Source organism: Protopterus annectens, chromosome 8.part0 (assembly GCF_019279795.1).
Source record: "Protopterus annectens isolate FY-2018-M chromosome 8.part0, PAN1.0, whole genome shotgun sequence".
Classification (NCBI taxonomy): Eukaryota; Metazoa; Chordata; order Ceratodontiformes; family Protopteridae; genus Protopterus; species Protopterus annectens.
In genome coordinates, this window is record NC_056741.1 from 1,411,184,695 (window position 1) to 1,411,210,249 (window position 25,555).

At 43.5% G+C, this 25,555-nt stretch overlaps 1 protein-coding gene across 2 annotated transcripts in view; it reads left to right on the forward strand.

Moving 5' to 3' along the window:
• Positions 1-25,555, forward strand: part of ARHGEF12 (Rho guanine nucleotide exchange factor 12) — a 3,716,336-nt gene that overhangs the window by 2,344,750 nt on the left and 1,346,031 nt on the right. For both annotated transcript variants that reach the window (XM_044081016.1, XM_044081015.1), the window contains one exon: positions 4,144-4,269. In XM_044081016.1, coding sequence (XP_043936951.1) covers positions 4,144-4,269 — 126 coding nt within the window. The remainder of the gene's footprint in view (positions 1-4,143; positions 4,270-25,555) is intronic.

The following is a 25,555-nucleotide window of genomic DNA, read 5'->3' on the forward strand; positions in this document are numbered from 1 at the left end:
GTTATGGGAAAGGACTGCTGTATTTTAGATGTAAAAGATAATGTAGACCACAAGGTTTAATAGTAACCATTCATTGGACGGAGTGGCACAAAACAAAAGTGAACCTTGGACAAAGAGTAGTGTAACTGTTCTCTGTGTGAGACATTGGTATAAGAAACACCAGTTTTTTGTAATAGCTAGACAGTTATGACTACGCTCACGATAACGATATAAAAAAAATATTGTTTTAGACAGTTTCGTACTTAAGGAACAGGCTTGTTATTGCAAGCTTCTTATGCATGAACATTGCTGTAGTAAAGAAAGCTAGCCTTTTGTTTTCTCACAGAAAGGTAAACACCACCTATTAGTTTTAACACGCAGCATGCTGTCACACAAGCAAAACTGTAGCATAGTACTCTAACAGCACTTTTAATCAAGCAATGATGCCTGACAGTGTATAATTAACACCCACCCAGGGGTGGTATGAGGCCCGACACCGCAGCTGATTTCTTTCTGGTCTGAAACAATTGTTCGATTCTTTTATGAGAAATGGACAATGGCTTTTGCAGACTTTGGAGTTGTGTTTAAACAAACACTACTGAAGTCTTATTTGATTGTGCTGTTTCATACCACAAGAAAGTTCTGATCCCCACCTTCATTACACAATACATGCATGTAATACAACAATGCTATAAGAATGAATACTATTTTAGACTGGCAGGCAGTATGAATAATGTATATGGAAAGATGTGTAGCTTGTTAAATAGTACACACTTACGACTATATTTCAGTACAAATAAACAATATTTCAGACTGGTTGGAAGGCTAGCATGTTAAAATATAAACATTGTAAAATAGTGATGTTATGTGATCCTATCTCGCCTACATTCTGTACTGATGGGCTCGGATCCGATCCTCGGCTCCGACTCTGCACGTTATGCTATAGAGTGAAGCCTCTTATTGGCTGAGCTATTCTCTCTCCCAGGATGCACCACCACTAATCCCCCAGATCTCGTTTGCCACTTACAAGCTAGGACGTGGTCTCAAACTTGGCTGAGCTAAGTGCTGTTTTTTTCTAAAGTTTTCCTGTCAGTAAATTCTCTATTCTTACCCAAAAGCTGTTTTAACAGCTATTGTTGTGTACGGCGTGTTTTTTTGGTATAATTTTGTGGTAAATTTGTGTGTTTGATTAGGGAAAGGTTTCCCGTTTAAGTTAGAGGGGCCTTCCCCTATTCCTTAGCAAGTTTTCTCTTTTTTTTTTAAGGAGGTCAAGTACCTGTTTAAGTTAGAGGGTTCTTGCCCCTCCTTTTTGGTGTTTGTGATATTTGTATTGTACTGGTTAATTTTGATCTATCTTAAAAAAGAAAAAAAAAAAAAAAGGATTTATTGTTGTTTAAAATCTTTGTTTTCTGACTAGATAGTGTTTTTTTCCACTGTTATAGTGAGTGTTTTAGAGGCATTATGTCCAAAGAACATAGACCCTCAGGATTCAACAAGTGCACGAGGTGCAATTATAAAATGTCTATAACCGATGATCACTCCTCGTGCGTATATTGTTTAGGCGCTAAGCACCTACAGGAGTCCTGCAGCGTGTGTCACGCCTTTTCCTCTAGGGTCCTCCAAGAGAGGAAGAATAAATTAATCTTGAAAGGGCTGATTAAACCCTCCTTCGAGGAGGCCTTATCTTCCTCTTCCTCTCCAACTAAGAAAAAGAAAGCGTCGGCTCCGACCAGCCCATCGGAACCGACTACTAAGAAATCCAGGCAGGCTTCTCCATCGGCTCCACGGACTTCGTAGCCGAGGGTGGAACGGTCTGCCTCGATGCCCCCAGTCTCGACTCCTCTGGTTTCGGAGCCGATGACTGGGGCTTCGAGAGGCAGGTCACCTTCATCGGCTCCACTGATTTTGGAGCCGATGAGGGTTGCCGGCTCAGACTCTTCCCCTTCGGCGCCGAAGCCCTCCTCAGCACCGAGGGAAATTGTTTTGGGATCTCCCTTGGCACCGATACTGGTTGAGTCCATTCGGAGCCGGTCCCCCAGTCCTTCGGAGCCGATGGAGAAGTCGGTTCGGACCCGATCGGTTTCTTCTCGATCTTCCAAGATGTCGGATTCAGACATTGACAGGGTGCTCCTAAGACTATTTCAGTCTCCTGTATTCCAGAAATTAGTTTCGGCTCCAGCCCATTCGGCTTTGGAGCCGATGGCCCACCCTGTAGTTCTGGTTCCTCCTCCAACAGCCTCGGCACTGTTGGAGCCGGTGCTGGTGGAGCCGATGGAGGTTTTCGGGTCCGCCCCGACACTTACTCCAACCCCGGCTCTCGAGTCGGAGTTCGGTACACGGACCTCCTCTGTCAGCCCCGGGGGGGACGCTTCGGGACTGATGTTTTCGGTGCCGAGCCTTCCTCTCGGTGCATCGGCTGCGGGGGTACCGTCTACTGTTGTGGCCACGGGGGTTGGACCTTCCCAGGATTCTGGTGGTCCGGCCTTCACGGCCATGAGGAGTGCGTTAGCCAAATCTTCTTTGGCTCCCTCCACGGTCTCACCAGCACCTTTCCTACATACGGAGACTGGGTCTTTGGTAGTCCCCCTGTCCTTAGACAGCGGAGCCCCGGGGCCTGAGGTCACCCCCACTGGGGGTTCCCCCCTCCAGGAGGTTCCTCTGAAGCTTCTTCAGAGGAACCCCCAAGGAAAAGATCGTGCAAGAGGAAGCACGTCGACTCCCCCGATGAGTCTCTCACATCAGACACTGATCTTGATGATGCGGAAGGGTCCCCTAAGGATCGGCTCCGAGCCCATCAGTACAGAATGTAGGCGAGATGGATCCCAAACATCTAAAGTTATGGTGAGTACATAACTAAAAGATTTGGTACATGAAAATGTATTTTAAAATTAGTAGAACTGACTTTTCAGAAGGAATGGAGTTATCCAGGTTTTTGTGTAGTAGTAGTAACACCTTTCTCATTGTGCTGTTCTTTTAGACTGCTTCATACCCTCTCCCATGTAGTATTGAATGTGGAGGAAAAACAACCCATAATCTGAAAGATAGGGAGCAGTTTGCTGAGTAAAAATTACTTTGAAAACCTGGAAAAAGGATAGTAAAACTTCAAGCACCATTTGATTGTTATTTTGCCCGCAGGGTTTGAAAGAATGAAACTTCTGCAAAGGCTTTACTGCAAGGGCTTTACAAACCAAGAAGGAAGTCCAGGCAGCCCAGCTTAAAGAGGGTTTTACTAGCAGAGCTTTTCAACTCTGCCAGATATCTGATGTGTGTTCGCATTATTCTTATTTAAAAATCAGTCCTCTCTTTTTTCCTGGTTTCTATAGACCTTCAAGATGTTAAACTTTAAAGCTTTTACATTTCCTTGGGCAAAGAAAAGCATTCATATTTGCACTGTAGAGCATCACTGCTTTGCAGCATTATTCAGCTGGCAGGGTCTTACATTTTCCAGTCATCAGCACAGTACAACATGAAAGTCTGTGTACTGTGTCACCATTAAGAAACACAGTTACTTTTTCAACATGCATGCATTGGCAAACCTGGTCTGAGAAAGGTTTTGTACTCTGCATATGGCTGCTAGTGCTTGTGGCTGGCTGAGACTAGGACTATAGTTCATTGCATGCTGCATCATACATTCATCCCTAATGCCTATTTTATACTTGTACGGGGAAACTGGTAATTAAAGTTGGCGTTAGTTTTCTTACCACACAGTATGTTTTATTATGCTGTGTATGATACTTAAAGATCAGTGAAACTCTCTGTATATTAGTGTTATGTTTATGGGCAGTGCCATTACTTAATAGCAAGAGGTTTTTTGGTTAAGCTTTGACTGGGTACCTTCTTGTATGGAGGTATACATGTTCTCTCTCTCTGTTATTGTCGAGTTCTCTGGGTTACATGTGTTTCTTCCACATCCCAAAGGTATGCAGTAGACAGATTGGTGACTTTGAGCTGTGTGTGTGATGTGGGAGAAGGCCTTGGCATTCTGTTCTTATTTTTTCCTTGCTTTGTAAGTTCTGTGGATGGAGAAAATTGTTCATGGGATTGTTTTAGGAATTTGCTGAAATTCCACAACTTTGACTGGAGAGACAAATTTGTTTACAGGAGGGAATTTTGGCACAGCCTACATATTCAAGCATTTATTTATTTATTTATTTATTTATACAGTTTGGGGGAGCAGGAAAAGAAACTTTACAGCAAGCAGCAGCAGTATTCTGCAGTAACCAACCATTTGCACTGGAATTGATCAAATCAAAACAGAAGAAGGACTCCAGGTTCCAGGCCTTCTTACAGGTGAGAATAGCAATAAGTGTTTTAAAAGCCATTACAGTTGCACATTGTAGCAGGCATATGTTTGTTTACCGAAGAGTTTTCAATGTTTTCTAGTTTCATTCCAGCTTTAATTTCACAAATTAATTTTTCTAGCTATTTTGTTCCCCTTCTGCCTTTCCCCTACCATCAAGCCTTCCCCTTTCTTGCTAGTGGGAAAACTTGCCAGAGGGACTGCCATTTAGAAAGCAGTTAGAAATTATGTGCTCTTTGCAGCATTCTAAGCCCCTAACCCCATCCCTAGCTTGGAGAACCAGCCACATGGGAGCTTGCTTTGCCCCCCCCCCATGAGTTTCATGTTTCAATGCATTTGCTAATGAGGGCTGCCACAGGTTGTAGTTTGGAGAACTTAAAGCCCATAGACTCAGAATGCCCACTACAATTCCACTCCCAGCCCTGCAGAGACTGTAGCTATAAGTATCCTCCTCTCCACCTGACTCCCAGGGTGGGCATGCCAATCATACTGTGCCATTGCCATGTGTCATTGACACTATTCAAACTTAGGTTGACTAGACTGCAGTCAGTACTCTTTCTCTGTATGCCCCTATCTCGGCCTCTTAATTATTTCACATTTTTAACCTGCTTCAGTTAAACTGCTAACTGCTGGTGAAACAGCTGCACACAGTTTCATGTAAATATTTTAGATGTTTTCTCAGGTAGACCTGTCCTTGGTTTATTCTGACACTGTGAAACACATGACCAGTTAGAAAGAAATTGCAGGTAGTATGTGCAGCTCTTTAATGGTCATGTTTATTCAGTGGGTGTTTTTCTGATTTACAACTTTTTCCTACATTAAAAAATGTAATGTCTTCTTAGTATTCTGTTTGTATAACAGTTTTCATAGCAGTGTGCCAATTCCAGTCAGTTTCTTCTTGGGGAGTTGTCTGGAAGCGGTTCCTTGTAGCTATAGAAGTGGTTTAATCTTAAGTTGTGTTGAGTCCAACAGTGCATGGTTCATGCATACAATTAACTTTCTCCATCACTTTCACTTCACATTGTTACTTATCTAGTAATTGAATTTACCACCTTGTGTTTTAATTTTTCTCTTGAAAACTTGTGACCTAGAATGTACATTTTTAATAATTTATTCATGTGTGCTGTGTAAGCATATACACATATTTACATATGCAAGTGGTTGCTTTCCCTTCATTTTTTGTCAGAATACTCGCTTTATGAAATTCATGATTGTGGAGGAACTGGTCAATGGAAGTAAAGCATAAGAAAACTAACTCCATGAAAGACGTCTTTCTTGGGACGTACACAGACACACACATCTGCAGGCATTTTAGAGGACAGCAGATTCATCTACAATATGTCTTTAGGATTTGGGGCAAAACCACACACACACATATATATTTGTTTAATATCTCTGCCCACACATTTATAATTCATGTTAAGGCAGTCTTATGGAGGTAAAACTGCTCTTAATTTCTTTGAGGTGGCTATTAAGTGTTGAGCTTATTTTTCTTGTTCTTTATCACGGGCAAACATTATTGGATCAGTACAGAAAAGATTAGACATACTGGGCAGGGTAATGCAGAAGGCGCTTTTGAATGTAAGAAAAACAGCAATCCCAGATATGTGACAAAATCTAGAAAATAGATTATTATTATTTTTTTTTTTTGGGTGGCAGAGTTTGTATTAAATTTTCTGTGTCCCCACATGGTTAGTTATATGGTTTCTAGATATGTCTTTGTTCTGTTGGGGGTGTTGTAGTTCAGATCTTGGAGACAAGACTCTACTATTTTATAGGTGTTATAAACTTTACATTTTTTGAAAGAATTACAGGCCAAGATCAAAACTACATTATGGACTCTATTATTCTTTCTCCTCATCTGTATTTTTGTGATATTGCAAGTTGTTGTGGTTCTTTGTGCTGCTGTTTACTTAGTATTGCTGTTAATAAAAAGTGCATTACTTAAAATGGAAACAGCATTCCTCTACTATTGTTGATCTGTTCGTTTTGCTAAAAGAGGTGAGAAATATTGATTTGTTAGAAAATGCCTTATCTCCTTGCATTAAGTTAAAAACAAAATGGGAGGCTCTTTTCATCTTGGATTACTTGATTTGTGTTGTCATTCATTCCATGCCATGTATTTTTGTGCTGTCATACTATAGAATATTCAGACTGTGATAAGCATCTACAAATATAGTGTAATTTGAGTTTAGTAATTAATTTAACTACCGCGTTATATGTTTTGATGTTAAAGTTGTTTGTGGTGAATAAAAAAAAAGGAAAGTTGTGATTTGTGAGGCGCAAGGTGACTAATGTACTAGCTCACTGGAAGCTCTGTTGCCAAGAGTTAAGGAAGCTATATCTGTTTTAAAGGCAGGGGAGCTAAGATGGGACAGTTTGCTTCAGAACTTTAAACATTCTGGAAATGAGACTAGTACTGTGATAAGAGGATAATAGTAATGGATCACTGTAGATCTGTTCACTCTTCTCAGCCATATTGCTAGAAGCTTTGTATTTAAGACTTCAGAAACAAAAAAACAAGGTTCCCTCTTTTACCCAGTAAGTTGCTCCCATGTTGAGTAAAGGGCTAGATAAGCTGGACATGAGTAATCACTTTTAGCAAAATGAGTGAAAGGTTCTGAAAACTAGCTATGTTAAGTTGTCAATCTCGCCTTCATTCTTGCTGGATGGGTTCGGAGCCGATCCTCGGCTCCGACTCTGCCAATACTAAAGCTCGAGAGCTAATTCCACCGGCTCGAGGCTCCCCTATATCCCACAATGCTAGGCGGTAACTACCCAGATCTCGTTTGCCGCTATAGCTGACGAGGTGCGTTTTCTACCGGCTCAGGCAGGTTAGTTACATTTTTACCTTTAGGTACCTCTTAAAACCCCCTTTTTAATTTTGATACATAATGTTTCAGTTTAATTTTAAAATTTAGATATATCGAACGCTGTTTGTCGAGCCCCCTTTTTCCTTTTTTCCCTTTTTTTAGGCCTTCGGCCCCTTCCCTCCCCCTAGTCCTTTACTAAATTAGTTTTTTTTGTAAGGGCTTGTGTGTGTGTGTTTGTGGCTTAGCCTTAATAATTTATTTTAATAGTTTTCTAAAGAGAGTGTCTGTAGTGTGTTTGTGTGTGTTAGGCTCTCTCTCTTACTATGTCAAAAGACAAGGTCTCAGGCTTCAAAAAGTGTGACTCGTGCTGTCAGAAAATGTCTCTGACAGACGGTCACACTTCTTGTGTGTATTGCCTGGGGCCTTTGCACCTGCAGGACTCTTGTGCTTTTTGTCATGGGTTTAGCCCTAGAGTCCTGCAGGAACACAAGAATAAGCTTATCTTGCGGGGCTTATTAAAGCCTGAAGGCCCCCCGACTCAGTCTGTGTCGGGGAAGCCTTCAAGAACTTCCAAACAGTCGGCTCCTGCTCCAGAGTCGACTGCTGAGAAGACTAAGTCTGCTTCGACATTGGCTCCGGCTGGAGCCGATGTTTCTAAGCCTCTTACTGTTACCTTGGCTCTGGCTGGAGCCGAGGCTGATAAAACTTTGTCGGCTCTGATACCTTTATCGGAGCTACAATCGAGAAAGAGGTCCAGATCCCCCTCTATTGGATCCGTGCATTCGGCGCCAGGATCCCCTCTTCTTTCACAAAACTCATTCCTCACGGTCTTCCAGATTATCCGACCATGACTTGCAAAGGGTAGTGAGTAGACTTCTCAAGTCCGAGGCACTGGCCCAAATGCTGCATAGCCTGACTCACCAGTCAGTGGCTATTCCCGTTCCCCAATACATTCCTCCTCCGACTCCTTTGAGTTCGGAGCCAAGGCTTGTCGGAGCCATGACTGTCGGTGCGTCTGATCCAATACCTTCCATTTCGGCTCCATCGTCTGCTCCGATCTCCTCTGTGGAGGGATCTCGGCGCCGAGCTTCCCTCATCGGCTCCGAGGGGGCGAGTGGCATCGGACCCTTGTCCGACCCCGCTCTCCCTCTCGGGGCTTCGGCGTGGGTGAGTTCGGCTCCGCTTCGGAGCCGTCCTTGTCGGTGCCGGGGGAGGTCCTTGTCTCTTCGGAGCGGGGGCCTCGGGCCTTGCCTGACAGGGGTGCCTTCGAGGTCATGCAGAGTGTGCTAGAACCAGGTTCTACCCCATAGTCAGCTCCTTCAGCCCTTCCATCTACAGTGCCTGCGGTGATTTCTACTCACCCCCTTGTCTCAGACCGCAGAGAGCCAACTCCTCAAGTTTCCCCATTGGGAATTTCCTCCTCTTCCGAGGCCTCTCCTGACCCTGCAGGAGATCCCCCAAGGAAGAGGCAGTGCAAGAGGAAGCACATTGACTCCCCTGAGTCTATCACCTCTGACACTCAGAGGAATCCGAAGGTTCCCCTCGATCCCCCTCTGAGGATGTCTCCTTTGCTGACATCCTTGAGATACTGAAACAGAGGGGGAACTGGCCAGCCCTTAACCCTTCGGAGGATGAGTCAGTGTATCTTGAGGCGTTTGGCTCTCGCCCACCTACCTCCAGGGTGTCCCCTCCCTTTGACCCCCTTGTGGAAGTGGTGGCAAGGAAGGCTTGGATGGCTCCTGACTCAGTGGAACCCACCCCGAGGAGACCATCCAAATTTATTACTGCCCCCAGAGACAAAAATTTTTTATCCAAAGGTGTCCCTGTTGATGCCATGGTGGTGGCTGCGGCCACAAAGAAGGAGTTAGCTGATCCTTCGGTTCCTGTCCATCCTCCTAATAAGGAATCTAGGACCATGGACAGGTACGGCAAGCGGATGTTCTCATCAGCGACCTTTTCAATGCGGTCGCTGAACTACTTATGCCACTTCACTCGTCTCCAGAGAGATTTACTCAAGGATATGGGTGAACTGATAAAGGATCCTACAGCTGAGGGGTTCAAAGACACAATGAACTCCCAGTTGGCAACCCTAAATTCCATCGTTAACTCCTCCATGAGGCTGCTCTTATATGCAGCAGATGGGGCGAGTAGAGCCGCAGGCACAGGTGTTGCCTTACGACGTCACGCCTGGATGCGGCTATGCAACTTTGTGGACCCTTTCAAGGCGTCCTTCACCAATTCTCCCTTTGATGGATCATCCTTGTTTGGTCCACAGGTGAAGGATACATTGACCAGGTGCGAGGTAGAAGGTAAGACTCTCTCTGCTGTAGGAGTCCGTTTTTCTACCCCTTCTAGACCCTATCCCAAAGGTCAAAGGGGAGGAAAGATGTGGTTCCGCAAACAATCCCAGGGAGTCTCATCTGACACACAAGGTCGATTCCCCTCTAGAGGCAGAGGGGGGGGAATAATAATAGACGCCACCCTAGAGGCAGAGGAGGTCCACAAAACCAGGGTAGCAGAGAAATGTTCTCTGACAAACCCTTTCAGCACCCCTGAGGGGCTGCCCGGCTGTCCACCTTCGGCGGCAGTCGGGGGAAGGTTATCACTGTACCCAAAAGCCTGGCTTTCCCTTACTCAAGACAAATGGGTACAGTCGATCATATCCGAGGGTTACAAAATTCCCTTTATTCACATCCCAACCCAACCAAAAAGATCCCTTCCAGATGTTCCACCCAGTCTAAGGGAACAAGCAGCATTAGAAATTTCAAAGCTGCTATCAAAAAGAGCTATCCAATCAGTCCCGGCAGACCAGCAAGGATCCGGAATCTACTCCAAATTCTTTTTGGTACCAAAGAAAACAGGGGACTGGAGACCCATACTGGATCTCAGCTACTTAAACAAGTTTGTCAAGAAAACAAAATTCCGGATGGTCACGCTAAAGTCCATTCTTCCCTTCTTGAGTCAGGACAATTGGATGTGCTCGATAGATCTTCAGGACGCGTACTACCACATCAAAATGAACAGACACTCCAGGAGATATCTCCGCTTCAGGCTGGGAGCCAGTCACTACCAGTTCAGGGCCCTGCCCTTTGGTCTCACTACAGCCCCCCGTGTGTTCACCAAATGCATGGCAGTGGTCGCGGCTCACTTGAGACGTCAAGGATTCCAGGTGTTTCCATATTTGGACGATTGGCTCCTTACCGCCACCACCAGACATCAGCTTCTTCTATCCAGGGACTTCACCATCCAATCTTGCCAAGCTCTAGGCATTTCGATAAATTTCGAAAAATCTGCTTTGTCGCCTTGTCAATCTATTGTCTTTATAGGCGCCACCTTAGACACACTCAATCTTTCAGCCAGACTCACAGAGCAGAGGGTGTCAGACATTCGAAAGCAAGTTTCCCTTCTCTTACAATGCAACAAAGTCAAATCCAGACTGGTTTTGAAGGTACTAGGACTCATGGCAGCAGCTATTCCCCTTCTCCCCTTAGCTCGCTTTCACATGAGGATCCTCCAATGGATGCTGTTTACTCAATGGTCCTTTCAACAGCTCCTGATGTCCCATACCAGATTGATAACTCAAGCATGCAAGAATCAACTGTCTTGGTGGATCACATCACCTCAACTTCTCCGAGGAAGACCCTTCTCCCAGTCGCCACGTTGACAACAGACGCCTCCCTGATCGGGTGGGGGGGGGGTATTATCAGGGCAGGACAGTCCAAGGCACGTGGCAACCTTTCGAGTGCCACTTGCACATAAACGTCTTAGAGATGAGAGCAGTGCTTTTAGCGTTGCAAGCCCTTCACGACTCTCTTCCCACTGGGACTATTGCAATTCAAACGGACAACATGTCCGTAGTGTGGTACATCAACAAACAAGGCGGAACCAGATCATACCCTTTATGTCGAGAGGCACTCAGACTTTGGCAATGGGCGATCTCTTCTCAGTGTTTTCTGATAGCAACGCACATTCCCGGGAAATCCAACGTTATTGCAGACAAATTGAGCAGAGCAATTCTCATGCCCCACGAGTGGTCGCTAAAGAAATCAGTTCTAGAAGAAGTATTCCTAAGATGGGGCCAGCCTTGCTGCGATCTTTTTGCTACTCCCCAAAACAGCAAGTGTCACGACTTCTTCACTCTCTTCCCGTTACCAGGCCATCCCACCAGAGACGCTCTAGTCCACGATTGGCCCCGGGGACTTCTATATGCCTTTCCCCCCTTTCCACTGATATCTCAACTAATTCAGAAAGCCATCGCCTTGAGAGTGACAATGATCCTCATTGCCCCTTACTGGCCTCGACAGATATGGTTTCCCTTTCTTCATAGTTACCTTTTGGAGCAGCCTTGATATCTGGACCCAGTACCAGATCTGATAACCCACCAATTGGGTCAGCTGCACCAATCTCTGCTTTTTCTAAACCTCACAGCGTGGTTTCTCCGATTCCAACCTTAGCCAGGCTTCCCTCAATATCTCGCTCGGTCCGAGATATCTTGATAGCCTCTCATAAATCTTCCACCCGGAAGATTTATAGTAACAAATGGAAACGCTTTTCCTTTTGGGCAACATCAAAAAACATAGATCCCTTTACTGCACCTTTCCAGTCTATTTTAGACTTTCTAGCAGAACTCTCATTTAGGATCTTCTGCATCAACCATTAGAGTTCAATTGGCTGCCATATCAAATTTTCATGTTGGTGTTTCAGAGTCTAGCATCATGGCTCACAAACTCTGTAAAGCCTTTTTAAGGGGTGTATTTCTTCTCAAACCTCCAATCAAAGATCCCCCGCCTCCATGGGATTTGAACTTGGTTCTGGCATCTTTAATTCTTCCCCCCTTCGAGCCGGCGGCTTCATGTTCTCTGAAGTTGCTTTCTTGGAAGACACTTTTTCTGGTAACTATAACTTCAGCGAGAAGGGTATCCGAACTCCATGCTCTGTGCAGTCGTCCTCCTTACTTAGTTTTTCACAAAGATAGGGTATCCCTCCATACTAATCCATCCTTTTTGCCTAAAATTTCTTCTCAAATAAACCTAAACCAAATTATTGATCTTCCCGTCTTTTTCCCTAACTATTCAAACAGGTCGGAACAAAAGCTACATTTTTTGGATGTTCATCGCCAACTTAGTTATTACTTAGGGCTAAACAATTCAGGAAATCTGATCAATTGTTTCTGTCATATGCGGAAGGCAAATTGGGCCTTCCAGTTACTAAAGTTATCCCTCTCTAGATGGCTCACCTCTACAATTACATTCATCTATGAGATCAGACATCAAAAACTACCCTCAAGACCTAGAGCTCATTCAACTAGGGCATTAGCTACATCCGTAGCTTTTCAGGATAGGCTGCCAATAGATTCAATTTGTGCAGCAGCCACCTGGGCTTCTTCTCATACATTCATTTCACATTAGAAATTGGACATGGTTTCCAGAAGTCGTGCCAATTTTGGTTCCACTGTTCTCAAGAGTCTGTTCCGATAGGCCACCCGGGATAAGGTGCTAGGGTCGCAGTCCCATCCAGCAAGAATGAAGGCGAGATTGACAACTTAACATTAAGAAGTTATGTACCTACCATAACGTTCCATGTTAGTTGTCTTCTTCTCGCCTTCTTTCTTGCGTCCCACCCTCCTTCCCCCAAGCCTGGACAGACCGACTGGAATTAATTTTGTGTTTTTCTTCTGAAAGTTGTCATTCCCACACGTTCTTCCACCTCTTCTATCCTTACTGAGGTCTGCCTTTCTTTTACGCAGATTGTTTTGAGGTGGGTTTCCCTACTCCATTCTATGGAGACTAGGATTGCTTGGTATAGCTATCAAACGAGATCTGAGTAGTTACCGCCTAGCATTGTGAGATATAGGGGAGCCTCGAGCCGGTGGAATTAGCTCTCGAGCTTTAGTATTGGCCGAGTCGGAGCCGAGGATCGGCTCCGAACCCATCCAGCAAGAAAGAAGGCGAGAAGAAGACAACTAACATGGAACGTTATGGTAGGTACATAACTTCTTATTATGTCAAATGAGATAGTTTCTTTCTTCAGAGCATCTGCATTTCATTAAGTGCTTACTAGCAGAGGAAAAAAAAATGTCCGAGTTGTTAATGACTTGCTTATGATTGCCACAGAATGAACATGTATTTAGACTCTGGTATTGTAGAAGGGCTGCTTTCTAAATCTCTTAAGATAGTTTCATAGTTTATATATTCCTGTATTTGGGTCTTTAATGACCAACATGGTGTACATACTCCATCAAGGAAGCAGAAAATACTGCAGGAAGCTATCCAAGTATTTTTTGAATGTTGAGAAATGATCAACCACTGCTGTAATTGATATCCCAGAAACATGCAAGTCCAGTGAATAACTCAGAAGAAAAGCTACACTAGCCATGATGACTCAGTGTTCTTACTATTGCAACAACACAAAAGTCACATACATTTAGCCATACTTTTTCCTTCTAGAACATTTCTCATATGATGGATGTCATTCTTGATGACAAGGGCAGATATATATTTCCTTTGTGGAAAGTTGCACCCTTCATATTCATGAGGGAACGTAGGCGCATCGCCCACTACAGAAGCAGTTGAAGAAACTGTAGTTGTGTGAGCTAGAAATTTGATATAAGGGTTATGGTTGAAACTAATTTATTTAAATATGTGTATGTATGTGTTCATTTTTGTCTTTGTTTTATCTGTTGCCTGGCTACATTTAGCATTCTTAAGACTTTAAAAGTCCATTCAAGTTATTAAATGTAAGCGAGAGCCAGTGTTGGGAGACCATCATGCCAACAGCCATCAGGATTTTTCTTGCTTTAACCGTATCCTCCATTACCTTTCACAGCTGTTATGCTTCTGTGTAGTACTGGCCCTTTCATTCATGCACATGATTGCATGCATGTGTTAGTTCCCGCTACAGCTCTGTGTTGCTTATCCATGACATCAGCACTGGTGAAAATCAAAACACTGGGGTCATGGTTTACGGAGCTGTATGCATAAAGCATTCTAATTAGTTGTGGTTGTGCAGGATAAAGCCCTGACCACAGCCTAGGCTACCTGAGTTTGATTAGCGGTTTGGATCTCTGACGACATTTGCCAAGGAGGATGAGTATGAGAGGCCATTGCTGGCTCACCCATCCCGGGTAGCAGGGGGCAGGTCTGATTTGCCAGTTGGGTGACACTTAGTCTCAGTAGGTGTTGCAACCATAGTGCATGAGCATGTGAGCATATGCCAGTGCCTAGCTGTATACGGAGGCACATTTTATCCCCTGTATATGCTGCAAAGTTTGGAGAGCTGCCTGAAACATGAAGTGCTTTGGGAGGGGCAACTTGCTGTATAGGACCAACACGTGGGCTGGCTTCCTAGCATCTGACTTTTGCCGCTGGGGAGTGAATGGGCCAGTTGAATGACCAGATAGGAGCATATGGGCCTTAAGGCTGTAGCCTTAAAGATTGCTACATTGATAGGACATAGCCAGGAAGTGGATGACACTGAAGGTAAGGAGAAGATTTTTAGACATCTAATATATTCAAGACAGAAAGTGGAAGAGCACTGCAGCAATCAGACTCCATTGCAAAGACAGAACAGTTTTCATAATCTCAGCCTGCTGGTGCCTACTTGTGAAGGAAAAAAAACCCTGACTATGTCCAAGCCGAATCAGGTTTGACCCCTTGCTTAAATGGCTAAGACACTGGCAGGGAAGGATGGGCGTTCCATATGGGGGGGCACACACTTGCATGTAACTCATGGACACACTTGCATGTAACTCATGGTCAAGCCCTGGTGGAAACTTGAGACATGTAGGCGGCATGGTCCTATGGGGGAATAGGTGGGGGTATTGGCTGAGTAGCCACACAGGTGGGATAATTCACCAGCACAGCCCCATTGCATGTCCATTCCCCGAATGTGCATATGCTTGGGGGAAGGGCCAGGGGAAAAGAGTACGACATTAAACAAACACTCCTGCCATTAATATGATGCACTGGAATCCTTGATTTCCTTACTGGCCCCCTAATGTGGGGTCTTGTACTCTGTACACTGAAGTCCAGGGAGTCAAATCCCATTTATAAAGAAAGAGTTAAGTAAGGTGGCCACATAACGACTAACCCATTCAAGGGTGCAAAAATTGACTCCAGGTGATTTGGTCACTTTTGACTTATGTCTCCAAAAATGCTTTTGGGTATTTGCCAGTCATAAAAGGGTTGAGGACCAGGCCTACTTCAGTCTGAGCCAGGGATCCCTTGTAATGTTGAGAGGTGTTTATTTGCATCTATTGGCCAGTGTGTGCCTGCCACAAAGCCTGGCAGCCCTGGTTCAATAACCTACTGGCCAGCTGGTGTCCAGGTGCCCAGCCTGGGTTACCTCAGATTATGTTTAATGTAAAACCAGTCAACCTGACAAACATGAACTAAGGGTTGCTACACTCAGTACAGATTCATTGACAGAATGTAGATTGCAAGTGGGTGACTTTATTGTATGGAGGTGGTTGGACATCCTGTGTTTCCAGTAGACAAGATGGAACGACTGTGTTGCAGAGCCACTGGCTTGGGATCCAGTGTCTGCTACTCGGGGAAGGATAGTATAGAAAAGGTGTGGGATTTATAATGAGGGAGATACTTCAGAAGACAGTGAGGGTTTTCATCTGAATTAGCGACAGACTCATGACAATTGGACTTCAGGTAAGGATAGGACACTATCCATAATCTCAACCTGTGCCCCATAACAGGCTTCTGATAGCAAGGAAAAGACTGCTTTCAGGCAGCAGTTGCAAGACCTACTAAATAAAGCAGTATAGCATGAGTTGGTGTTGGTAATGAGGGACCTGAATGCACATGTTGTGGCAAATGGAATTCCTGGGTCCACATAGGTGGGCAACAGGAATAAAGGAGGTGAGAGCATTCTACACTTCTATCTGGCAAAAGGCTTGGTGGTGGCCAATATATGGTTCAGCAAGACAGAGTTAGTCACAAGATCACATATAAGACTTTGTCAGCATGTTATTGAGGTAGACTTCCTCTTACTAAAGAAAAGGGCATTAGGATAGAATCAGTGATTGCAGTCATCCACAATGAAACAGTTGGCCCACCGCATAAGACATTGATTGCCACAGTCAGTTGTAAGTGTTGGTCAGAAATGGCTCTAAGGTAAATAAAGACTCGTCTGAAGACCTGGAAGCTGACAGGAGAGAGAGAGAGAGTGAGCACGAGATCCAGGAATTACCCAGGGCTGTAGTATCTCAGGAAGAAGAGCAAATAGGTGAAGTTGAAAAATGGCAGGGCCTCAAAACAGCATGTGTGAAGACTATAGAATAGATATATGGCTGAATCGAATATATAAATAAAGTACATAATGAAAGGTGATAGTAGAATGTAGAAATCTAGGAAGTCAGCAAAAGAAAGAATTGCAGGAAGAAGATGAAGATTGAAAAGACATAATACTGGTTGACTAACAGAGGTGGGGAGCAGTTGTAATACCAAAAACAAAGCCTCAGAGCTACTGTGCCATCTTCTGGAAAGTGACTCGGGACATGACTAAAAAAATGATTAGGATGCAAGGTAAAGGCAGAAAGATGAAGATAGTCATTAGACACCTTCATAAGGGATGCCAGCAAAGAAATCCTGTTAACCAGCCTACAAGGTATCAAAGGCAGATGGAAGTAGTACTTCCAGCAGCTTCTGAATTAAGAGTACTCTCCACAAGCTGTATTGACCCAGACACAGCCTACAATGAAAGAGGAGGGGGGAGTCCACCCTAGAAGAAGTAAGAGCATCACGAAGGGAAATGAAATCGGGGAAAGAAGCAGGCTCAGATGAACTCTCAGCAGATATGATCAAGATATTGGGTGAATTCAGGTACAAATCATTGCAGAGGGTACTCATAGAAGTATAGAGAGAAAGGCATATCCTAGATGACTGGAGAATAAACATTCTAGTGTCAGTGTGCAGGAACAAAGGGAACCTTCACAACTGTGGGCAGCATAGAGGTATCAAACACCTGCCATATTGCATAAAATGTCTGGAAAGGGTGATTGGAAAACAAATGCTTAGAGTAGTAGAAAGTAAAATGGGAAATGAGCAGCTTGTATTCAGATCATGGTGTGGCACAACCGGCCTGATATTTGCAGTGAGACAGATAGTTGAGAATAACCTAGATAGGAGGGAAGAGTCCAACTGGGCATTCCTACACTTGGAGAAAGTATATGACAAGGTCCCTCCTGCAGTGGTTCCGAGTTTTAGAAACATTGGTAGAATTAATGGGAAATGAGCAGCTTTTATTCAGATCAGGATTTTGCACAACCGACCTGATATTTGCAGTGAGACATAGTTGAGAAGAAGCTAGATATGAGGGAAGAGTCCAATTGGGCATTCCTACACTTGGAGAAAGCATATGACATGGTCCCTCCTGCAGTGGTTGAGTTTTAGAAACATTGGTAGATTTAATGCAGACTTATGCACAAGTACCCAATTAACTGAGTACGAATAGTGTTTGGACTCAGAGGGGTTCCCTGTGGGAGTGGTTGTGCATCAGGATGCAGCTCTGAGCACACTGCTGTTCATGCCTGGTGATGGACTACATTATCAAACAGTTTGAAGGGGACAGAACAAAGCTGCTGCATTATGCAGGTAATGTGGCATTGCAGACCGTCTCTGAACAGGAATGTCAACATATGATAGGGGAATGGAATGCAAAACTGAAGGCACATGGGATGGATGTGGAGTGGTTGAGGAGAAGGGAAGTCTGAGTGAGGAGTTCAAAACTAGAATTAGAGGGGATGTATCCAACTGGCACACAGAGTAGCAAGGTCAGTGTGAGACAGTAGAATGTCAAAGAAGCTGAAAAGTTGTTTGTCTTTCGGCTTTTCCCGGTTAGGGGTCGCCACATCGGAACTCCGGTCTGCTAATGATTGGCAGTAGATTTTTTCACGAAAGCCGATGTGCCAGCTCGACGTTCAACCTTCAACTAAGGCACACCCATTTACGCATGTCTTTCGAACGCCCACCCAACCGCGGGGAGGACATGCAGATTCCACACACAAGGCACTCCCCGCACTCCAGCCAAGAATCGCATGGGAGAATCTCTTGCTGTGAGGCAACAACGCTACCGCTGCACCACCGCAGATTAAGTAAGATGTACAAAACTGCAGTGCAATTAGTACTGCTGTATGGTACAGAAACCTGGACGTAGTTCAGGAAGCTAGAGGTGATTAAGTGTCTGAGGAGGCTGGTAGGATGCACCCTGTGGGACAGACAGAGAGAAGAACATCAGAGTAGAAGCTTATATAGCTAGAATTGCAATGACGATTAAAGAGAACAGAATATGGTGGGTCAGGCATGTGCAGAAAAGTAAAGACAGTCTGGTGAAGATGATTTGGGACAAACAAGAAAAAGATGAGAAAAAAATGAGGGAATCCTTCAAAGAGATGGATTATGGGAGAGAAGGCATTACTGTTAAAGAAGAGAGGAGAGTAGCACTGAAGCAAGAGAGATGGCAACAGTTGACGCAAGTCTCTGACTCTGTGTAAAAAAATTGGAAAAGGGAGCTTGATGTTGATAACTAGGGTGGTATAGCTTATAGAAGATAGCTACAAAAGACTTAAGAAATGAAAGCCCTTCAACTGTGCTTCAAATTGTGAGGGAGTGCAGTGTTACAGACGACTCCCAAAACAGATTGAGAGATCATATTTCAGCAATCCATCTGATCAACAGTTTGGTACCAAGACTCTTGTAGGATTCAGTCCCAGCCCTTAGCTAGTGCTCCTGTGTCTGTTTCCTCCAGAGTTTTCCACAATTTCATTAAACCTGCCCCTCTGGTACTGTTTGCCACCATTGTGAACAGATAGTTCTGCACTTGCAGCTAGACTGTCCTTTGTTTATCAAGATTTGATATCAGAATAGTCTAATTTTGTTAATATGTTCTTGTTGCCAAGATTTTTTTTTCCCTTTTTAGCTTGATATCGCTGCTAATTCCAGTTTATATACTTTGTACCACAGTTTCTTTAGTGATTAGGCATCTGGCCTGGTGATCAAAACGTTTTCTGTTGTAGAGTTGTTTTTGTTGCTTGTTGAGATCTTTTTAGGCTTTCTTATTTTTGTAACCTGGATAAGACCTAATGTTTGGCTGTTGACATAACATTCCATCACAAGATGGACATGATCTGTGGTATTGTGTGCTTAGGAGTGGAACGTTTACAAGCAGATTTGGCTATATGTTTCAGCTTTTGATCTTATTTCCTAGCGAAAGGAAGGACAAACTTTTGGCTTCTTATAAAATTGGAGAAAAAAAAGATGGAAATCCTGAAAACACAAGTTGGAAGAACAAGGTATGAGAAAGGAACTTTCTCCTTCCTCAGTGCGAAGATGTAGATTTCCAGTCTTTGAGACCATTGTTATTGGGTAGATCTCCTAAGTCTGGAAGCAGACATAGTTCTGAGCATGAGCGCTTTTTCTTCATGAACTCCAGACTGCCTCCTATCTTTTCATTAAGATTTGTCCATTCTTTCAGAAACACTGAAAGAAATAAGCTGATTGGGAGTTGATGATGAGGGCCGCCTTGAAGTTTAAATAGGATTGGGTATCATCCCATCCCCTTCTGCTTCCAGGATGGATTGCATTGGCCTACCCTGTTCTCTTTGAGCTCCTTCTCTGGTGCCAGTTTTTGCACTGGTACTTTTGGAGCTAGCTGTGCAACTGGATCTTGTTTGTTCAGTGCCAACAGCTGTGCCTACCTCAGCACAGACATTAATCATTTGAACCACTCGACTCTGACCCCTTCAGTACCGTGTAGGTCCCAAATAAGGCACTCTACTCATATAATTTTGCACCATCTTCAGCAACAACTCTTTTGGATCAATTTTTCATTGTGTCAAGTCCTTAGCATTTGAGTCATCAGTACCAGTCTCCATCAGGCCTTCTGGATTATTGGTGCCAGAACTGCCAGCCTAAGTTCCACTCACTTCTACTTTAGTGGAGGAGGAATCTCTTCTGAGTTGGGATCTCTTTGTGCAGACTGATTCAGGGTCTGCCTTTGAGGTTATGGAGAGGATGATAGTTTCACCCCTAAGGATTAAAACAGGACTTCATTCTGTACTGGCTATACCCTGAAATACCTTTCTGTCTGTATTTCAGTCTGTTCATCATTGCAAGGAGGGACAGAGCAGAGTTTTTTTTCTTTGGAGATTTGCATCAAGTTCATGCAGGGTCCCTAGGAAAAGAACCTGTAAAGGGAAACATGTTGACTCCCCATCTGAGTCTGTTACATCAGACACTGACTTGTATGAGAGAGAGAGACCCAGTTTTCTGTAGAGGACAGAGCGAGAGAGGTGCCCAGTTTCCTCTAGAGGACATCACTTTCAGAAAAGTCCTAAAATTAATGAAATTGAGGGGATCTTGGCCATCCTAACCACTCTCTCAGGACAAGGAAGTGCTCTTTTAGGCATACAGCTCTTTCACCATTTACCTCTTGGGTGATTCCTCCTGTGGTCCATCTGCTAATTTTGGTTGCTAAGAGAGCATGGCAGAAACCTGGCATGAATGAAGCTATACTCAGGAAACCAGTTAAGATTTTTGCCTTCCTAAAGACAGGCAGTTCTGGTCAAAGGGTCCTCTGGAGGATTCAATGATTGTTGCTGCAGCAACCAAGAAGGAATTCACAGGCGAGTCCACAGCTGTCTATCTCCCAAATGGAGAATCAAGGATAATTGACGGGATGAAAGTGCACCTACACCTCTGGCATATTTGCCATGAGGGCAATAAATTATCTTACTCACATGTCCATCTGTAAAGTCATCACTCCTGCAGTACCAGGAGAACTGCCCACATTTCCAAGATGATGATGATCCTGGGAAGCCAATGACTGATTCAAAGATGCACGCGCGCGCGCACACACACACACACACACACACACACACACACACACACACACACACACACATGTATACACATACATACACACAAATACAGTCACATCTGGAGTAATGCTGTGGTCAATTGGAGTGTGCCAGGTATTTTCCCATTTTTTTCCAATTTTTGTTTCTTATTGTCATGGTCAGGATGTCGAAGGTGCAGGCAAGGTTTGGAGTGCTTTCATTTTGGGCATGGGACTATTTCTTTGTTGTTTACAGAAGATTTTGTGCGTTTTGCCTTAGGTGACCTTCACCATTCATTGTGGCAGTTTGCTGAGTGAGAATAGGCTGGGATGAAAGTTAGCATTGCTAAATTACAGGCCATGGTTTTCTCACAAAAAAAGTAAACTGCTCTCTGCAAATAGGGGGAGCAGTTACTTGGTGTGGAGAAGCTTAAGTATCTTAGGGTCTTGTTTGGGAGACTGACCATCAGATGGCTGTAGTAGCACCAGCAATACTGCAGGCATTGTACTAGACTGAGTGCAGAAGTGAAAAGTGGTGTCAGTTTATCTGGCAATTTGTGCTCCCTTCCTCACCTATAGTCATAAGCTTTGCATTGTGAATGAAAGAAGGCTATCGTGGATGCATGAGCCAAAATGAGGTTTTCGTGGAGGATAACTGGGCTGATTGTGGTAGAGAAGAGATCAGTAATCTGGGAGTTCCATGGTTTGCAGCCATTGCACCTTCATGTTTAGAGAAGTCAACTGAGGTAGTTTTGGGTACATCATGAGGATGCTTTCTGGGCATCTTCCTGGGGAAGTGTAGCAGACATGACACATTGGGAGGAGAACCTAAGGAAAACCCAGGACAATAGTGGCAGAATTTTATCTCTGAGCTTGCCTGGGAGCATCTCGGGACTCCACATGATAAGTTAGATACTGCTGCTTGGGGTTAGGGTAGTCTGGTCCAGCCTGATAGGCTTGCTACTACTGTGACCCACACCAGGACAGGTGGTTTACAAAATGAGTAAATATATGTATCTCTTACTGCTGAGCTACAAAGTGATTTCATTGCTGTTACGAAAGCATTTTAAAAGAGAGGAACTTGATATAATTTTCATTATCAAAGCACTTCAAAGGATAGCAATCAAGCAGTAATTCATGTGCAGTAGAAAAGTACATATATGTAGAGATCTTAAGAATATCCCCAGTACCTCTATAAACTAGGTCAGATGGATGTTGCAACTAATTCCAAATGTTTACACTGTAGAAATTATTCAGAAACCATAAAGACAGTTGAACCTACATAGTCCATCCTGTTAAGTTTATTAAGCACTTCAGCTGGTGATAGTTTGGCAAAGAATACCACCCAAAAGTTCCTGCTCATCAGACATGATAATGTTGTTCCAGATTATTTATAGTACCACATAAGAACATTACAAGTGCCCTCTCCAAACATAAAATTGTAACTAGTCAGTTACCACAGATCTCTCTTGTTTGGCATTTATTTCACAGTCATCCAGTCCAAGGTTGTCATGTACAGGTCTGCCAGTTTGTGACATAAGAGTTTGAAAATAGAAGCATGAACTTTCAGGTGAGTCTTCTTAAAGGTGTAGGTGGTCAGGTATCCTGTGGTCCTCATGACTGCTTGCCTACTGTTGAAGCCTATGTTATTGTGTTTAGGTCAGTATGGGATATTCTAAACAAATGATTTCAGTTAGTTTAGTGGTCATTCTCAACTTTATTGATATGCACAGGGTTAAAGCTCTGGCTACAATTCAGGCAGCCTTTGTTCAGTTAGTGGTGTGGGTGCCTGCTGAATCTGGCATGAAAGTATGTGCATACCTATCTTTAGGGTTGAGGGATCAGAATAGGGCTGCCATGTTCTGCATTCCTTCAGAGGAGGGTTGACAACATTTTAGGGTAGTCCTAGGTAATGGGTTCAGCTTTACAAGCTGTGAATGCTGTAGTGTTCCACAGCAGATGTACAGAAGCATGCACTTAAATGAGGAGGTGTAGTAACCCTTCCGTCATGATTCAGGCTACATGTCACCCTACTCAAGTGGAAGCGCTGGTAAACGTAAAAGAAATATATTATTATTGCCAGGATGCTGGTGAGGACAGGCAACCTTGGTGGCTGCCTAGATGACTGTCAGTACGGAACTGAGGCAGGCTTTATATTTGATAAGCACAGGAGGAAAAGGTGTGCAGAAAACAGTAAGTGTCCTTTAATGTTTTGTATGTCAGACGCAAATCTCCTCCAAAAAGGCAGTATGACACAGAGATGATAGAATGGAGTTGCTGTAGTCTTTAGCTGCAAGACCAGCCTTGTAACCCTTCATTTCTCTTTGTAATCTTTGTACCTTCTTCCACTAGGTGGCATTTGAGCAGGTTACAGGATGGGGTGCAGTGTTGTACATATTCTTTTCGAAGCTGTATGCAGTAGGGCATTTACCTCCCTGGCACAGGTCTTCACCCAACAGAGGATGAGGCTTGACAGCACCATATGTTGAAAGGCCATTGTCTACAAGGACTTCTGTTTTTTTTTTGTTTACTGTTTTATCAACTTTTAGATTACTCCCATCAATAGCATTTGCATTTGGGGGGGGGGGGGGGGTGGAGGTTTTGCTTATGATTTATGTATAAAGATAAGAGCCATTTGAATGTAGGTGGTGGCAGCAGGGTTAAAGACAGTAATCCCGGGTTTGCAAACATTTGCATATTTTGGTGAGACTACAGCTTACCCTACAGTTGAATAAGGATTACTAAACTGGACAGTAGTAGAGGGGATACATTTAATTTCAGAACTGATCAATCGACTATATACATACAAAAACTAAGATAGTGAAAGTGAATGACTGACAGTAGGATGAAATCAAACACTGAAGAAAATGAATGAAGTGTATCCACAAAAGCAATGCCCTCTATAGTAAAAAAAATAGCTGTCTCCTGCATAAAGAGTGCAGTGGCAAGGAAAAGAAGGAAGGGAACATTGCAACAGAGGTATGTAATGAGCACAGACCAATCAAAAAGCTGCAAGGCAAGACCTGCAGATGTGTGTGCTTGTCTGAATGCATGCATGTATGTAGAGAAATGAAGAGAGTGACAAGTGAAGGAAGAGCAGGCCAGCCAATGTCGACCATAGCCGCAAAGACATCAAATCTTACTGGCAACACCGAGAGCTGCAAGTCAGTGTGTGGGACAGATGTTTGAAAGAAAACAGCAAGGGAAGCAGCAGCAGCTAGAAATCAACCAAAAATGGATCTTTAGAATGCATGCCACTATGGCATGTTCCACCACGGTTTGATTGAAATAAGGGGAGCAGAAAATATCAAAAGAATACTTAAACTAGTAGATATTGTTAATATTAATAAAGACAAATCAGCATTCATTAGTGTAGACATTGAAAGAAACATTTGATCCGTTTAGATGGGATTATTCATTTAGAATGGCAGGCCTATTTTGTTTTCCAAAAGACTTTATTCAACTAATGAAAATATTTTTAATGATAGCAATATGCCTATCTAAATCTATAAAATTAAAGGAGCTTTAAAGGACCTTTAGCTCAGTTGTTTTGATTACAATTAGAGCAAATACTAATACTTCATGAGTAAAATTAGGGGGATATTTTTCATCAAAAATGTTATTTGCAGATGACATCTTGTTGACAATGGCCAACTTGTACTTAGGGAGAGAGAGAGAGAAAATCTTGAATTTTTTTGAAAAATTCCCACAACTGTTTTTCATCAACAGTAAAACAAAATCTATTATATTCAATAAAAATATAGGTACTAAAATATAATCACAATACAATTTCATGAGAGAGTCTCAAGAATTAGAATATCTAGGAATAATTCAAAAAAAGTAATTAAAGTATGATATAACAGAAAGGATAACATAGGGATGATTTGGAATAACAGTTTTATACATTTGAAGATAGATTACAACTCAAACATTATTTTGCTACCCATAATTCTGTATACAATTTACACAGATGTTCTGATGCTGCTTCTTCTTCTTTCGGCTGCTCCCATCAGGGGTCGCCACAGCAGATCAACTGTTTCTATTTCTTCCTGTCCTCTGCATCTTGCTCTGTCACACCAACCCACCTGCATGTCCACTCTCACCACATCCATGAACCTTATCTTAGGCCTTCCTCTTTTCTTGTTACCTGGCAGCTTCATCCTTAGCAGCTTTTTCCCAATATACTCTGCATCCCTCCTCAGCACATGTCCAAACCAACGTAATCTTGCCTCTCTGGCTTTGTCTCCAAACCTTCCAACCTGTGCTGACCCTCTAATATACTTATTCCTAATCCTGTCCATCCTCGTCACACTCAGTGCAAATCTTAACATCTTCAGCTCTGCCACATCAAGCTCTGACTCCTGCCTTTTTGTCAGTACCACTGTCTCCAACCCATATTACATAGCTGGTCTCACTACACTCTTGTAGACCTTCCCTTTCACTCTTACTGGTACTTGTCTGTCACAAATCACTCCCGACACTCTTCTCCACCCACTCCATCCTGCCTGTACTCCCTTCTTCACCTCTCTTCCACACTCACCATTACTCTGAAGTGTTGATCCAAAGTATTTAAACTCATTCACCTTCGCCACCTCTACTCTCTGCATCCTCACGATTC